Raw genomic sequence first — 17,514 nt, 5'->3', positions numbered from 1 at the left:
TACAGATGAAAATTCTATCAGGCCTGGCCCACAGAGTCAACTGCCTTTTGTATTTAGTAGACACAAAATACAATGGGAAAAAGTGGTGGAGTAAACGAGGCAAACCCAGTAACAAATTATCTTAGGTATTTTTCAGCCTGCACCAGAGAGGAAACAGATGAATACAAGAAAGTGAATAGAAGGCCGCATGGGCTTGAATCCAACTGGAATATCATGATATACAAATGACATATAAAATCCATATTGAAAAGAAGAGGATTTAAATTCCATTTTAACATTACAAGCATTGTTCTTGCCAAAATATAAAATGCTTTTATCAATTCTACCTTGAGCTTGGAAAAACAAATGTATATAAACCCTTACCTTTGCTTGCCTCTTGTTGGCTTCTCTTCTGGCTTCCCTTTCTTTCAGTCTTTTCTCCTGGAGACAAGGAAGAGGAAAAAATTAGCAGCATATCATTAGATATAAAACAGAGTACATATTCATTACAGTTTTATTCCCTAAAGCTAACTAATATGTGATATTCATTTTTCAACAAATATTTACTGACTATGGGATTGGCACAGGTATTCATGAATCATTAAGAATGTGTCAGACAGATCTGGAATCAAATCCCAGTTCTATCACTTACTCTGGCTATGTTAGTATGCCAATGGTTAGTACTGACTTTCAAATAAAACACACACTAACAGGACAGGTAAGACATAATGTATGATTATACAAGAGACACATCCTAGTGATTACTTGGAAGTTCTAGAAACCAAGTTCAGTGGAAGGAAATGCAAAGGAGAAAAAAGAAAAACTCAGAAAGCTTTTGAGTTGCTTATTATTGAAGAGCTTCTTTAGAAAATGATCTATCTCAAACCTGGGTCTTTATGTGCCAAATATAGTGCTTTTTTGCAATACATTCTAATAAAAATAAAAACGTTAACATTTGGGGGTTAAACATTAACAGATGTGACTTTAAAAACAGAAGAAAATAATAACTAGTATTATTTTAGCAAGCAGCCAATTAATGCAATAGTGATTATCAAACTTTATCCCTGAAATGGTTCTCTAATGAGATTATAAAAGATGTTCTGCCACTAAATTAGAATAATCTCAATGCTTCCCCAAGTTGTGGGGAAAAATAACTTAATCAATGGCAGTTTCTAAACAATTTGTTCCTAAATTAAGTTGGCACCAATCACAGGCTTTCTTTGAGCATTAGCAGACTACAAAATACATGAAAGAAGCAAAACAAGATTAAAGAAAAAATGTGATATAACTGATCATAATTAACACTTCATTTGAGCTGGCTTTAGCTTGTGGATACACATATTTGTAACTTTATCTCCCTTCTCTTCCCACCCCACCCTCCATGCAGGGTTTTCCTGTGTTAGACACTACAATGAAACATAACTATATTTCATGTTATTCTACAAAGACTGCAATGACTTCAGTGTTTTGCTGCTTACACTAATGTTAAGACTATAGCTATACAAAATATCAAGTAACTGCAGAGAGGAATAAAATTGTACTTTCATAAAAATTTATTTGTCCATTAGCACATTACTACATCATTTTCTTACCAACAGAAATAGCTCAGAATTATTAAGTATCAACAATGTGCTAGGCATTTCATATAACAATTTGGTTTTTTATCTTTTTAAACCTACGTAATAGAACTTATAAGGTATTACTATTCCCATTCTATAGATGAAAAATGGAAGATCAAAGTAACTAAGTAACTTGCCTGATGTCACACACAGTAAGTGATGGACTTGGGATTAAACTGGGCCTGGGGAGCCAAAGTTCTCACTCCCTGAAATCTAGCACACCACTACACTTCATACTCCTCCACTGGAATACTGACTTCACTTTGTAGGTTCGTACGTAGTATTTGTATCCGTATCAGTATGTTTTAGACAAATGCTGCCACTTGCTTTATCATTATAAATAGTCTGCTACCATACAGGTCTTTTCATCCTGATAGCATTTTTTATTTTCCTGACAGCATTTTATAGACATTAATTAATTTTTGTGAGTCTTCTGTGCAGAAGAAACAGGTAACTGATCACATTTAAAAGCCATACAAATTTTTGTTGTAATTATTCAACAACTGGTCTTCCTTCAACACATCAGTGTCTGAAAATGGCACTTCAAAGTTGCAAAGAATAAATTCAATATATTCACATCAGAAAAACCCTTTCTACTCAAGCAAACATAACCATGCTGAGGTTTTCCATTCAGTCATTTTAATCATAGCAGAAAAAAGTGGACAATTTTCTACTTTTACTGAATTCCAATATTAATTCATTATAGTCACTAAAAGATATTTTAAATTTCAGCTTTAAATTGGCTATCAGAATTTATATGTACATGCAGATAAGATAATTTTCCCTTTTAAATTTTCTACCAAAATTTTCACACAGACAAGAGATATCCAAAGACTTTTACAACATGAAGCGAATGTTACCAAGACATGAAACAAATGCACTAATGACAAATTTTTAATACTGAGTAAAACTAAAAGAAAATAATTAGAAGTGAATTATTAGAAAATGTTTCTTATCTGAAAAAGCTTTATTAGTACTCTGTCTGAAAAGAGCCAAGAGTAAACATTGAGAGAGAAGCAAAAAAACTGAAAGTAGATATATCATAATTCAAAACTTAGAAAATGAATATATTCTTTGTGGGGATAAGAAAAAAATATTTTAAAGACGGTTTATGACATATGACAAAACATAAAGATAAAAGGCTGGAGTACAGTCACTTCAGGAGAAAAGTATAAGTGAATTTCATTAGATTCGGTAACTGAAGTCCTCCTCCCCTTCTAATTAGGTGTGGCTCAAATGCTTTAAATCCTTTATTTTTCCTATTTTGTTTTTGAGGACATCCTGGTACCAAAAACTACTTTATGCTACAAAAAAGAAGGCAAAATGTTATCTTTAGTTCTGCCATGCTACAAAATGATTAAGTATAAGGGAAGCATGAAATTCAATAATGAAAATCAAATTCACAAGGGACAGAAAAACAGAAAATCAAATTTCAAGGTATAAAATACTCCCTTTATAGATATTATACTTCTTTTGGATTCTCACACACTATAGGTCCTTAGCTTCCAGAAAAGAAAATACCATGAAATACGAATTTCATGAGCAGTCAGGACTACGAATTTAAACTTTTTCATTCTAGGGTGATACTTGAAAATTTGTAATTTGAAAGTAAGACTCATTTTTGGAGGTTATGGAAGTATAATCCATTTGTATGACTCTCAGGCAACTGTATCAGTTGGTAAGGAACTGAGCCCCCAGCTATCACGTAAGGAAGAAGGGGACATGTATCTTTACTTCAGTATTAGAATAACCTATTTTTCAAAAAAGAAAACTGGCTTAACAAAAGTGAACAAAAGAAAGATCATGAGAATTGTTAAGTCCCAAAGATATCCCCTGCCCTCCAAGAACAAAATTCCAGTAAACCTAAATCCTTCCCAGGAACTTAACACAACAAGGTTCTCTGATCTGTTACCTATTTTACAGAGTTTTGCTTGAATGACATTAAAAAGTGGACTTCTATGAATAAATCTGTAACAACTATAACAAGGATATGAAGACAGAATGAGAAAAACAAATTGATGTGGAAACACTGATTCACTAGTTAAATCCTTTGAATATTTACCCAACCACATGGTAGGCTCTGGATACATATAATGGGCAAAACAGATATAGACCATTGCCCTTTGCAGTTTATAACTTAATCCTATCAGACTCCCTGATTCCACTGGAAGCAAACTGCTCCCTGCTCCTCAACCCCAATCTCTAACTACTCACCATCAACCTAATACCTAACCCACCTCTCCAACATCACATGGTTAAAAAAAAAAAAAAAACAAAGCAAGCATGGAAATAGATCAGATTTATGTAATTCTGAATATTTGTCTCATTTTTGATGCTGGATATAAAGACAGCCCAAACACCAAGATATTGAGCTAAATGTCACTAGATGGTATAAGCTTGTGAGAGTAAGAACAGAAACCTCCCCAGGCAGACATCTCCAAATGGTAGGCAAAGGTTCTGTAGTAACAGGTGGGCCTCCATTTTAATAACAAACCTGGTTGTGACAGTGGAAGGGCTGAAACTAGGAGGAAAAAGGGTTGTAAAGAAAAGGATCTTGTATTCTCTTCTATAAATAAGCTTCATTCACAACATCCATTTTAGAATTAGGCACCAGATGCTGAGTCCCTTGTCCTCAAGATGACACTTCTGATCTTAGTAAAATTTCATAAGGACCATGTGAGCCAGACCAGTCTCTGGCTCTCTTACTTTAGACTCTTAAATGGCCATAGCTATGGTAAAATGGATTCTGGCACTAGTGTATGTACACATACAGCTATACAATGAACATTCAGGCAACAGTGGTATTAGTATGGAGTCTTAAACTATACTACTAACCACAAAATCTAATTTATTCTTTTTTTTTTTTTGAGACAGAGTCTTGCTCTATTTCCCAGGTTGGAGTGCAGTGGCAGGATCTCGACTCACTGCAAGCTCCGCCTCCTGGGTTTACGCCATTCTCCTGCCTCAGCCTCCTGAGTAGCTAGGATTAGAGGCGCCCGCCACCACGCCCGGCTAATTTTTGTGTTTTTAGTAGAGACGGGGTTTCACCTTGTTAGCCAGGATGGTCCCGATCTCCTGACCTCATGATCCACCCTCCTCGGCCTCCCAAAGTGCTGGGATTACAGGCGTGAGCCACCGCACCCAGCCTTAATTTAATTTTAATTTTTTAGAGATCAATGACCTTGTTCTGGAAACATGAAAAATTTCCATTATTTGTCATTTCTTCTTCAATACCCTCTACTCTTATGATCATCCACCTTTTAACTCATTGCTTCAGAGTTACTGTGCTATAAAAGAATGTCTGATGGCTTGACATAGGTAGCAACACAGCTGAATAGTTAAAAAGCATAAAGTCTGAACAGTAACAAAGACTTTGGTAAGAGTCCCAGGGCCGCTGTTTGCAAGCTGCAGGATTCTGGACACATTACTTGACCCTTCTAAGTCTTAGTTTTATAATCTGTAAAATGCTAGCTCACTGATTTCAGAAGTTAATTATTAGCATATAATATGATGGTACATGTAAACTTACTGCAGGGTCCAGTTAAGTAAGTGTTACTTGTTACTGTTAGTATTCTTGCGGCTACTATTCCTCAGATGCCTGATTACAGTTTCCCTCTTTCTTGACTATCACACAAATTTATGGTTAAGTCAACTGGATTCCATGCCAACTTAATTATGTGTCAACAACAATAAAACAAGATAGATTTTCTAAAGTCTTCCTTTAATACTTTCTTAACTTTCTAACGTTCAAGCTGGTAGTAAATGGAACCTAGAGTAATGCTGTACCATCTCGGGAAGCAGTCCAGAGCCACATCTTGACATGTTTATGTTATCTAAATTCATAATCCGATATAGATAAAGCACTCGAATTTCAAGGGAATGAAAGAGCTTCATAATGAATTGTTTCTCTCTATTCTCAGCTGTGATGGCAAATATTATCACCTTAACTACAAGTCATCTTTCAGAACTAAGAATGATGACACAATACAGAGCAGATTTTCACTCCATTAAAGTAAAAATCATTCAAAAATAGGATCCATGGCCTATCTTTCAACAGTTCTGACTGAATTATTAAAAAACACATTGGCCGGCGCAGTGGCTCACGCCTGTAATCCCAGCACTTTGAGAGGCCGAGTCGGGCAGATCACGAGGTCAGGAGATTGAAACCAACCTGGCTAACACAGTAAAACCCCGTCTCTACTAAAACTACAAAAAATTAGCCAGGCGTGGTGGCGGGCCTAGCTACTCGGGAGGCTGAGGCAGGAGAATGGCATGAACCCGGGAGGCTGAGCTTGCAGTGAGCCAAGATCGCGCCACTGCACTCCTGCCTGGGTGACAGAGCTAGACTCTGTCTCAAAAATTAAAAAAATTAAAAAAAAAAAAAAACATTGCTTCCATGTGAGAGTAGCATTTTGTCTTTACAGTTTACTAGTTCACTAATGGTTTCATATGCAAAAGTTACAGCTTTTGCTATTTTTATTTCCAATGATTGGTTTCAAGAGGTTCTAAAGAGAAAATAAAATGTACTCCATAACAGCTTGGTGCATAAATGATGTGAGTACCTATATTGTGCCTTATGTATGCTATTGCAGTAAACATGCTAATGCTACAGTACTCACAAATGCAAAGTTTTCTCTACTTTGATACACACAAATACATGTGTGTGTTTGCCAATGAAAATATCACAAAATCAATCATGTGAGCATCAGGTAACATTTATACTGAAGTTGAATAGAGAGAACTATTCTAGTTATTTCTTTGTGCTTTTTTCCCAGGTAAGATTTTCAAAATCCTATTTGGAAGGCATGTCTTGTACAGAATACACCTATTTTACATAAAATAGCAAGTTATCACTTTTTAAAAAAAATACTGTGACTCTTGTAGTCACAGAAGTACTGACTTCAAAACCAGCTATAAAGTTCAGGTGATTTCTCTCACAACTTTGTCAGCTCAAAACTGTGCTGTTCAACCTTGCTATGAGATAGTCATGGAGACAGTCTAAAAAATCACATGCTATATTCTAATAATGATGCAAAGAAAATGATTTACAAGCTCAAAACTAATTGAAAATGGAAAAGTGTATGAAACACCTTTCACATAAGAAAAGAAGAAAAAAATACGTATTCCTACTTATTTCTATTTGCATAAGGAAAGTGAAAGGACAAGTTTAAAATTAATAGTTAGCTATAAGGGTGTAGGTATGAATAAGACACACAGACATAGGCAGAAGCATGAATTCTCAGTGTGTGTGTGTGTGTATGTATATATATATTTTTTTTTTGGAGATGAGTCTCACTCCTGTTGCCCAGGCTGAAGTGCAGTGGCACGACCTTGGCTCACTGCAACCTCCACCTCCCAGGTTCAAGAGATTCTCCTGCCTCAGCCTCCTGAGTAGCTGGGATTACAGGTGTGTGCCACCATGCCCAGCTAATTTTTGTATTTTTAGTAGACGGGATTTCACTATCTTGGTCAGGCTGGTCTTGAACTTCCGACCTTATGATCCACCCACCTTGGCCTCCCAAAGTGCTAGGATTACAGGCGTGAACCACCACACCCAGCCAATGTGCAATTTTTTATCTTGATTGAGTCATGTGATTATTCATTCCAAAACATTTTATGTAAAAAAAAAAAAAAAAAAGGATGTGTAAGCAGCTTTTGTGAAGTAACAGCATATCTATAGTTAACTAAGACTTAATTATAATCTTCCTGAAGATGGAGGGACCCATGTACATATGTTAGTTTTTTCTTGTTTTTGTTTTTTTAAAGAGACAGAGTCTTGCTATATTGCCTTTTATTAATGAGTGGCTATTCACAGGTGCAGTTATAGCACATTACTGCCTCAAGTTCCTGGGCTCAAGTTATCCTTCTGCCTCAGCCTCTTAAGTAGCCAGAACTACAGGTGTGAACCACTGCACCCACTCAGCAGCACCCGGATATTTTAAATATTCTATGTTCACAGCCTATGGCAGAGCCTAGCAAACAAACACTGTATAAAACAAGTACAATCTGCCAATTTGAAATTAACTTTCTAAAGGTTTCCAGGACAATATTCAATGATCTGGTATAGTAATAACTTCCACATGGGAGAAAAGAGATGGCAAGGAAGGGGAAGGGGGTGAACTTTATTTTACGCAAATCCTTCATATTTCTTTTACTGCTGGCTACAACTTAGAAATACAGTACATTCTTGCTCAGTTGTCCCCTGGATAAATAAGTAGACTGCAAGCTGAAACATGACAAGCTCCTGATACTCTTAAGAGTAAAGATTTTAACGAATTGCTAATGTCAAATTTCAATTTAAGTACTGCACTAAGAGTAGCAATGCAAGAAATGTTTAGTTCTCTCATTAACATAAATATCCAACAATTGTAACCAGTATATTTCAGGTTCATTTGTTCTCCATATTTTTGGAATGTTTTTCTCAACATTCATTTTCCATCCCTAAAGCTAACTCCAATATCTACTTTTTCATCAAATGCTACTCTGAAGCTACATCAAATATTAAAATAAAGAAATGAGAACTGTTCTATTTTTATAAAAAAGTTTGTACTGGTCCATGAAAGGTCAAATAGGAGTGAAAAGCTCTAAGAATCCTTCTCAGAATGTACTTAACAATGTCCACATCCAAAGGTATTTCGTTCTTAATACAAAATTTAATATTACAGCAGTGTTTCTCGGGTGTTTCTCATTGCATTACCCTGAAATCACTGTGTCAAAAGGGTGCTAAAGAAAGTTCTTTAAAAATGTAAATCTACTTTATTTCGTTAATTCATTTTTTTATCTAGTGAAATGTTCACTTCCATGGAATGAAGTAGTATAACAGCATAACAGTATCATGTGTGACCACTACATCAAGGACGACAGAAAACTGCCAAGTTCAAGGCCACAAGGGCACATGCTAATTTTTATAGAAGTTTTACAGAGTCTCCAGTTTTAATACAATACATTTAACATATTATCAAGTAATTGATATGGAAAGAAATTTATTAAGTTGAATCTGGAAACACCATCAATCTTTTCCAATGGTTGAATGGTGAAACAAACCTCAGTACATCCATCCCATGGGACATTACTTAGTGATAAAAGGAAGAAAGCATTGATGCACACAACTTGGCTGTATCTCCATAGAATAATGCTGAGTGAAAAAAGCCAATTCCAAAAAGCTACATACTACATAGTTTTATATAAAACATTCTGGTAATGACAGAATTATTGAAATGGAGAGCTTGGGATATCTCTATCAACTACAAGTGAAACTACAATTATCTCAAAATAAAAACTGTAATAATAACAACAAATCCACTAATATTATTTATATCACCTCAGACCAAAGACAGATTTAAGTGGCATTCTCAGAAACCAGTCAATATACAGACTCCCCCAGCAGAGGAACAAATGAACAGGAAAAAGAAGAGAGTAGCGACAGAAAAAGAAGTGTCAGAGAAAACAATGAAGAAAATAATATACGTATTAATGAATAGCTAATGAATATTTAGATATACTTAAGGATATTAAATTTTACTCAGTATGAATTCAAGATGGAAAGCTTACCCGATGCTTTGCCTTAATTTTCTTCCTATATTCTTCTTTGTCAAATTTGTCCTCTTCCTGAAGTCTTTCCTTTGCTTTATCTAAGTTGATACCACCGGTGTCATCATCTTCCTCAGCATCCTTGATGGCAGATTTCTGCATTTGTGGCCACTGCTGAACCAACTACAGGCAGAAAAAAGGTCAGTGTCAATAAGAAGTAGGGAACAACCCAGAAAAGCACTTCCTTTTGTCTCATTATTCTGAAAAGGTGCAGATACCCACTTTCTGCCTTACAATCTGTATTCTTAAATCTTTTAACCAACTTCAAGCCACAGAAGAGACCACCCTAGTCAGAGTAAAGTAACACTGCCAAACCCAATGAGAACAGGATTAAAAGAAAATTTCACCAAATAATTTGGAGAAGACAGTCACAGAATAGTGATGCTCCAGCATCTTCCCTAACAGCATTCTTAGTATCCTATTCTCCACACAACTCAGTTCAAAATTATCTGCACACAGCAGGAGTCGGGCTGAGTAGGACTCAGGCTGTACCTCCTTTGGGCTTCCATGGCACCCAGTGTGTTACTCTCACACAAAGTTCATTGCACCGCATTGTTTTATGATCCTGTTTCTCTCATTAGAATTAATCTCCTTGAGGGCAGTTGTATGTCTTGTTCATTTATCCTTGGAGCCCAACATAGTGTCTGGCACTTATTAAACAGGTGCTCAAAATGGATCAATGAATCACATATCAACTGACATTACATATAATGACTGAAATAACTAACTGAAAAGGAGAAAATCAGTTTGGGTTTCACAGGCTTGCTCAAATCCACATGATTTTACACACACAGTTTAGGGTAAGAAACAAGGTGACCTAGAAGATGGGGCACTGATCTGGGAATGAGGGGACCTGGCTAAATATCCTGGTTTTTTCATTACTACGTAATGCTAAATAAATTAATCTCCGGATATCTGTGTCCCTTTCGGAAAACCAGAGGTTTACTTAACTCAGTAATTTCTACGTCTAACACCACAAAACTCTATAGACAATTCAGACAAAAATAACTCTTATCTAATAATTAGTTGCCAGAAAGATTTAAGTAACTGCCATTGTTTTGAAAGACTGCTAATTAACCTGCCGGCAAATGGAAACTGCAAGCACACACATCACAGGTTTTAATGTCTCCTCCCTCCTCTGTGGCCACCATAACCATTCTTTTTTTTTTTTTTTTTTTTTTTTTGAGACGGAGTCTCGCGCTGTCACCCAGGCTGGAGTGCTGTGGCCGGATCTCAGCTCACTGCAAGCTCCGCCTCCCGGGTTCACGCCATTCTCCTGCCTCAGCCTCCCGAGTAGCTGGGACTACAGGCGCCGCCACCTCGCCCGGCTAGTTTTTTGTAGTTTTTAGTAGAGACGGGGTTTCACCGTGTTAGTCAGGATGGTCTCGATCTCCTGACCTCGTGATCCGCCCGTCTCGGCCTCCCAAAGTGCTAGGATTACAGGCTTGAGCCACCGCGCCCGGCCTATAACCATTCTTTAAGATGAGATTCCTATGGAGTCTCAACCTTTAGCAACCAATGGGATTGATAAATATCACTGAGCAGCCATGCTAGCAGTCACTGACCCTAAAGAGGCAATGCGAGGGATCAGTTGTAACAGTATGAATATCATGATACTTGGCTCCTCATCCCCACTGCAATCAGAGGGTAAAAAGTTTATCCTTCTATGGGCTAGAAAAAAAAAAATAGTGGCATTTCTTTCAGAGCGTTAAGTCAGAAGTTTCAGTATGGCTCACATCCACAAACATCTCCTATTAGCACTAAGTACACACTGAAACATTTTATAGTTAAGGATTTACATTCGTTTTGGAGCTAATTGGCATAATTTGTGCAGTTAAACTTAGTAGCATACTAAGGAACCTCATTACGCCAACAGCGCTCATCTCATTTTACAGTGAACATCAGATGTCATATGACTATTCTAGTTTAGTCTGTTTCTCAGGTGCTGATCTCTTTTTCGTAATTTCATAAAGACTCATTATCTGTCATTTAGCTAAGGTTCCTCTTCAACTTCCACCACCTTTGAATGACACACTATTTTGTTACTTTTCGTGTGTTTTATACACCCCAAAATAACATCCAAAACTTTAACTTCAAAATTAAAAGGAAACATACTCCACTGGGGAGAGGCTGCTTAAACAGTCTTTATGTTAGTGACGATGAGTATATAATGTGCTATATTAGTTAACATGAAAAGCTGTTCTTTTATTGAAATAGATGTTTCATTCAATCAATAAATTTTTCTGAGGGTTTATTATGTTAGGTATCTTTCTAGGTGCTGGGGATAGACTAGTGAACAAAATCAACAAAATACGTTCCTCGCAAGAAGAAATGGAGTGGAAACTGACAATAGTCAAATATAGATTGAAGTCACAAAGTAAGTGCTGTGAAGAAAAGTGAGGCAAGGTGAGAGAAATGAGGTTATGATGGAGGTAAGGTGCTCTGTGCTACATGAGGATAGTCAGGAAAACCTGGGCTGGTGAGAATGAGGCCATGAGATGATATTCGAAAGACCCTACCTACTATAAGCACTCCTCAGGTAAGTCACTTGACATACTGGATCTATTTCATCATTTTAAAATGAAGACAACAGTTACGTAACAGCATGAACTTTCATGAGTAATCTGTGAGTGGTAACCCCTTCCCTATACTATGGGTATGTATTTACAATATGGCTTAGGGAAAGTTGAGATTAAACAAGGCACCTCTGTGTCTTAGGTTACTTTGTAAAGCAGAGAATTCCCTCCCATAGCCAGGCCAGAAAGATATATGCAAGTATGGCACTTAAAATTGAGGAAGTGCAAAGTAGAGGCCTGAGTGAAGCAAAAGAAGCTGTAGCAAGTAGCTGTATTAGTATTCTCATGTCTGTTCCATAGAACATAATGTTCAATACCATGAAGAGAAAACCTTATCTTTAATAAAAACATAATTTGAAAGTTCAAAATCAACTCTGTGTCAGTATTACCAAGAAGTATCTCAGTTCATTGCCAGTAAGGCATCCTTGTTCACAGCAGTAGAGCTGATGTAGAGCCTACAGTAACAGTGAAAGGAACGGCCCAGCATGCTGTAGAGAAACACTTACTCTATCATTAATGAATGGTAAGTAAGCAAGAGAGCCAATCTCTCCTAATACTCCAAATGTACCTCAGAAACGAAATACTTCTAAAATCTTACCTCCCCTTCATCAGTAAATGTTATCTTCTTATTCACTTTAAAATTTCTCTTCATTACTTTTTTTGCTTCTGCAACTTTGGTCACTTTTTTCTTGATGCTGGATTTAGAAGGTTCTTTCTTCTGTGTGAGAACATACAAAAAACACAGATGATTAGGGAAATGACTGCTTTACATTAACAATCCAACTCTGGCAATACACTTTTCAGAACTGGGTGCATTTATTACTCATTAGCTAATGAGAAGCGTTAAAAACACTGTCCAGGAATAACATTATTTGGCTTATTAACTAAGAACTCCTCCCAAAACCTAAAAATTTAAACACGAATAGGAGGGCTAGTAGACCAATAACATTTACATTTTCTCTATTACTAGAACTGTGCTATTTGATAATATTTAAGGACTAAAAATTACATAATGTAATACATGAGCATAAGATAAATAAAGCTATCTTCCAGTCAAAGTTCATACATATCTTAAAACGTGAAGTTGCAAACTTAAGTTCTTAGAGTAGGAAAATGTATACTTGGAAAGCAAAATGATTGCAATACATTGTTTGCAACCAACATTCCTCCTCCAATTATAATAATTTACCATAGGAACACAGTAAAATATCTGATGACAATTAAACCGTGTCCAGGCTGAGCATGGTGGCTCATGCCTGTAATCCCAGCATTTTGGGAGGTCGAGGCGAGTGGATCACCTGAGGTCATGAGTTCGAGACCAGCCTGGCCAACATGGTGAAACCCCACCTCTACTAAAAATACAAAAATTAGCTGAGCATAGTGGCGGGCGCCTGTAATCCCAGCTACTCAGGAGGCTGAGGCAGGGGAATCACTTGAACCCGGGAGGCAGACGCTGCAGTGAGCTAAGATCACGCCATTGCACTCCAGCCTGGGGACAGAGCAAGACTTTGTCTCAAAAAAAAAAAAAAAAAGCTGTGTCCAGAGGTGAGATGGAGGAAACACTTAACAGGATATACTGATTAAGACCTAGCTTACAACCTAAAACCACTATAGCAAGACACTAAAAATTCAAAGCCACTGCTTACTTATGCTAAGTGAATGGTGAGCAGACCCCTGAGATAGGGGTTGGAGAGGTCATAGCATAACCTGCTTTGATGAGAAAGTGACAAGACACAACCTGTGTCTAAGGATTTGGATTATCCTCCTCAAATTAGAGCTAAGTATTACTACTGGTGGTACTTAACCCAATGCAGCTTCCATTAGACAGAATAAGAAGTCTTTGGTGCAGTAGTTAAGAACGAAAATGTATTTGAGCTCAAGCTCTATCACTAATATGCTATATGAGAGCAAGTTACCATTACCCAACCTCTGGGTTTAGATGTAAGTTGAAGACAACAATAGCATCTATCTCATACAGTTACTGGGAGGATTGAAAAGTAAATGTAAAACATATGAAAAAGTATTCAATAAATCTCAAATACCACTTCTATATGTTGATTTTGTGCTACACAGAGAGATCAAGCCAAGTGCATAAAGGCTTACTTTGCAAAATACCAGACTTGCAGTCTCCCTAGTTGATTGATTTTTAACTTGTACCATAGGGAATCACACAAGGAAAAAAGAGGAGGGACCAATCTAGAACATTATCTATAATTACCAGAAGTTTTGGGAAGCAGTGCATTGGTTACAACTGCTACATTATGGTAATAAGTACACACAAAAAAGGCAAATCTTTTAGTAGGAGATACTAACAATGATGAATACATAAATGCTTAAAAATAAACCACCAAGGCCAGGTGCAGTGAATCACACCTACAATCCCAGCACTTTGGCAGGCAGAGGCGGACAGATCACTTGAGGTCAGGAGTTCAAGAGCAGCCCAGCCAACACAGCAAAACCCCGAGTCTACTAAAAATACAAAAAAATTAGCTGGGCATGGTGGCACACCCCTGAAATCCCAGCTACTCAGGAGGCCGAAGCATGAGAATCGCTTAAACCTGAGAGGTGCAGGTTGAAGTGAGCCGAGATTGTGCCAGTGCACTCCAGCCTAGGCAATAGAACAAGACTCTGTCTCAATAAATAAATAAGCAAAAAAAACACCATGCAATTGAAAATAACAAATCTACTAAAATAAAAGACCTGTGCCAAGTTATCAACGTATTATATTTTTAGATAATGGTCATGGTTATGAAAATCTGCTCGTGCATCTGCAAAAATATTATGATTTAACTACAAGAAAGTTGTTTTGACAATGATGGTTCTACTACGTGGGTATTACTAAAACATTGACTTTGTATTTCCGGTTCAACATGAAAGTCATAGTATCTAGTTACATTTATTTCTCAGACCACAAATTACATCATTTTAGAAGTTACCACCATCTCCAACCTATATAAAGCTAATGAAAAGATAATTGCCTCTGAGGTAGCTTTTATTCTATCAGAGACACTTCGTATGCTATAATTGAGGCAGGAGAATAGGGTCTGGAGGCAGGAAACTTAAGGCTAATTCCTGCTGAATCAAGAAAAACACCAAGGTCTGGAGGCAGGGAACCTGAGGCCAGTTCTCCTACTTCCCATAGCTGGATCAAAAGGAAAACACCTGGGTCTGGGGGCAGGGACTGTAAGGCCAATTAACACAAACTTCCTAAAGCTAAACCAAAAGGAAAACCCCTATCTCCCAACATGGAGTAACAAAGGATCAAAGGCTACTCTCCCTACAATCCCCCCACCCCCATCACACCTCAGATGGAAAGGAAAATACCCTGGATTGGCCAAGCAGGGACCATCCCTTCATCTGCACATGGTGCCAATTCACCTCAGCCTTTAATTAGGCTTGGACCAAATCCTTCATCCAGATAAGGGGTAACTGATAGGAACCTCAAAAGAAGTACTTAAAACTCAGAAAACTTTATAACAGGACTTTGAGCCACTTGCCCGGGCCCACTTCCACCCCATGGAGTGCTTTCTCACCTTAATAAATTCCTGCTTTTGCTGCTTCTTTCCTGTATTTCATTCCTTTGTTATTTTGTGCATTTTGTCCAATTTGTTCAAAATGCCAAGAACCTGGACAACTCACTCAAGCCCCTCCTTCCGGTAATATAATCACTATATACACATCACAAGACTTCTATGAAAACAGATTAAGTTTTAGATTTCTTCTTCCCACTGGACATTCTCTACTTCCTCCACCTCCCAGGGGTCTGTGACTCAAGTATCACCAACTGGTGACAAAAGGCTCTACATTGCTGTGCCTACCCTCTCTCCACCACTATGCTTATTCTAAGATGCATGACTATTGTTCTTTCTCAGTTAATATAATCCTCATTTCCTTATCTCACTTCAGAGAGCAACTAAGTTGTGCGGTAGTAAAACATGTAAAAACTTGTTCACCTAAAAAATAACCTGTAGGACCCCTGTGAACGCAAGGGATTAACAAGACCCCCACTTCTGTCAGCCTAGTCAGTATTCCTACACCTCCTTTTCCTCACAAAGGCTTAGAGACCACCATCAACACAACCACCAGGGCTGGTGACTTTGTTACTGACTCCTACTGCATCTTCTTTGTTTTAGGGCTAGGACAATTCTTAAGGACCTTGGATCTCTCATCAGACCTCATCTAAAGACAGAGGCAATGCTGATCAAACAGTATAAACTTGAGGGATCACTGTAATATAAACGTAACATAGTAAATTATAATCACATAAACCAGTAAACAAAAAGTACTAGGAAAGAACCTGAGTAAACTTTCTGGGGTGATAGCAATGGTCTAGATCTTGATAAGTTTGAGTTACACAAGTGTATATATTTGTCAAAATTCATCAAATGTTACATGAAAGATTTGTGCATTTTATTGTATATAAATTTCTATCTCAAAAAAGAGTCCTGTAAACAATATTGAACTGTAGTTAATGCCATACAAGTTGAAGTATATGGAGGAAAGTGTAATGATGTTGGCAACTTACTCAAATGCCCTAAATAAAAAAGGATGGATAGATGGATAGTTATGTGATAAAGAAAATATGGTAGATAGGTGCCTCATGTCTGTAACCAGCATTTGGGGAGGCCAAGGCAGGAGAATCTCTTGAGCCCAGGAGTTCAGGACCAGTCTGGGCAACTTGGTGGCAATCTGTCTCTACTAAAAATTTAAAAAAAAAAAAAAAAAAAAAAAAAAAATTAGCCAGGGTTGGTGGCACAGGCCTGTAGTCTTAGCTACTCAAGACACTGAGGTAGGAGGATCACTTGAGCCCAGAAGGTCAAGACTACAGTGAGCTGTGATCACCCCACTGCAATCTAGCTTGGATCAAAGAGCAAAGTACTGTTTCAAAAAAGCAAAGAAAGAGAGAAATATGGTAAAAGGCTAACTGCAGAATATGAATGGTGGAACACTGGGCGTTTGGGTGTCCAAAAGTATTACTTTTTACAACTTTTCTGTACATTTGAAAATGTTCATAAAACACAATAGCCCAGTCTAGAAACAATGGGGGGAAAATCAGAAAAATGTTACCAAAAACTGTCAATGGAATAAAGGTCAGAAAAAACAATCCAGCAGAGTGGATCCTTAAGTGAGGTGGTTCAAGTTGAAGAGCTTTAGGGAAATCCATGAAACCACTAAAATTACATGACAAAATGTAGAAGCATTTGCATCTCTGCCTTCTATGGTTTCCATTGGTTTCTGAAAGAGTTCTGTGTCCTGCCCCCTTGAAAAAGTGAAACTTTTAATTTGTTTTAGGGAAGTCACTGGAAGAAGGAACAGAAATGCCCACATGGGTGAGAAGAGGCTTGTTTATCATATTTTCCTGTTAGGCTCTGGCTTTGCTCTGATACTCTAGAATGAGTGAAGACTCATTCAAAGATGCTGTGAATGTCAACGCCATCCAAAGCATCATAGTACATAGCGAGGGTGCAGCAGTGCAACAGGGGTGGACTCCCAGCCTTCACGGAGCCCAACTCTATCTATGGAAAAAGATATTAAACAACTAGAACAAAACATTAATTACAAATATAAGAGCTTAGAAAAAATATATGGAATAAATCAATATGACCACCCTAGGTAGTCAGGGGTGACTAAAGCAGGTCAAGGAACTTCCTTTCAAGGGAGAGATGTTTGAATTGAGTGGCAAATACTAACACACTGTGGCACTGCCAGCACATCAGTGATGTGCTAAACACCTGTGCTGTCCACTGATG

General features: G+C 37.5%; 1 protein-coding gene across 1 annotated transcript in view; it reads right to left on the bottom strand.

Moving 5' to 3' along the window:
- DDX10 (DEAD-box helicase 10) overlaps nt 1–17,514 on the bottom strand; it is a 281,967-nt gene that overhangs the window by 91,105 nt on the left and 173,348 nt on the right. The window contains exons 14-16 of the mRNA XM_033204074.1: nt 12,363–12,482; nt 9,150–9,311; nt 364–420 (exon numbers count right to left, since the gene is read on the bottom strand). Coding sequence (XP_033059965.1) covers nt 364–420; nt 9,150–9,311; nt 12,363–12,482 — 339 coding nt within the window. The remainder of the gene's footprint in view (nt 1–363; nt 421–9,149; nt 9,312–12,362; nt 12,483–17,514) is intronic.

This window comes from Trachypithecus francoisi, unplaced genomic scaffold (assembly GCF_009764315.1).
Source record: "Trachypithecus francoisi isolate TF-2019V2 unplaced genomic scaffold, Tfra_2.0 Lachesis_group8, whole genome shotgun sequence".
Classification (NCBI taxonomy): Eukaryota; Metazoa; Chordata; class Mammalia; order Primates; family Cercopithecidae; genus Trachypithecus; species Trachypithecus francoisi.
This window is presented reverse-complemented; position numbering and strand designations above follow the sequence as displayed.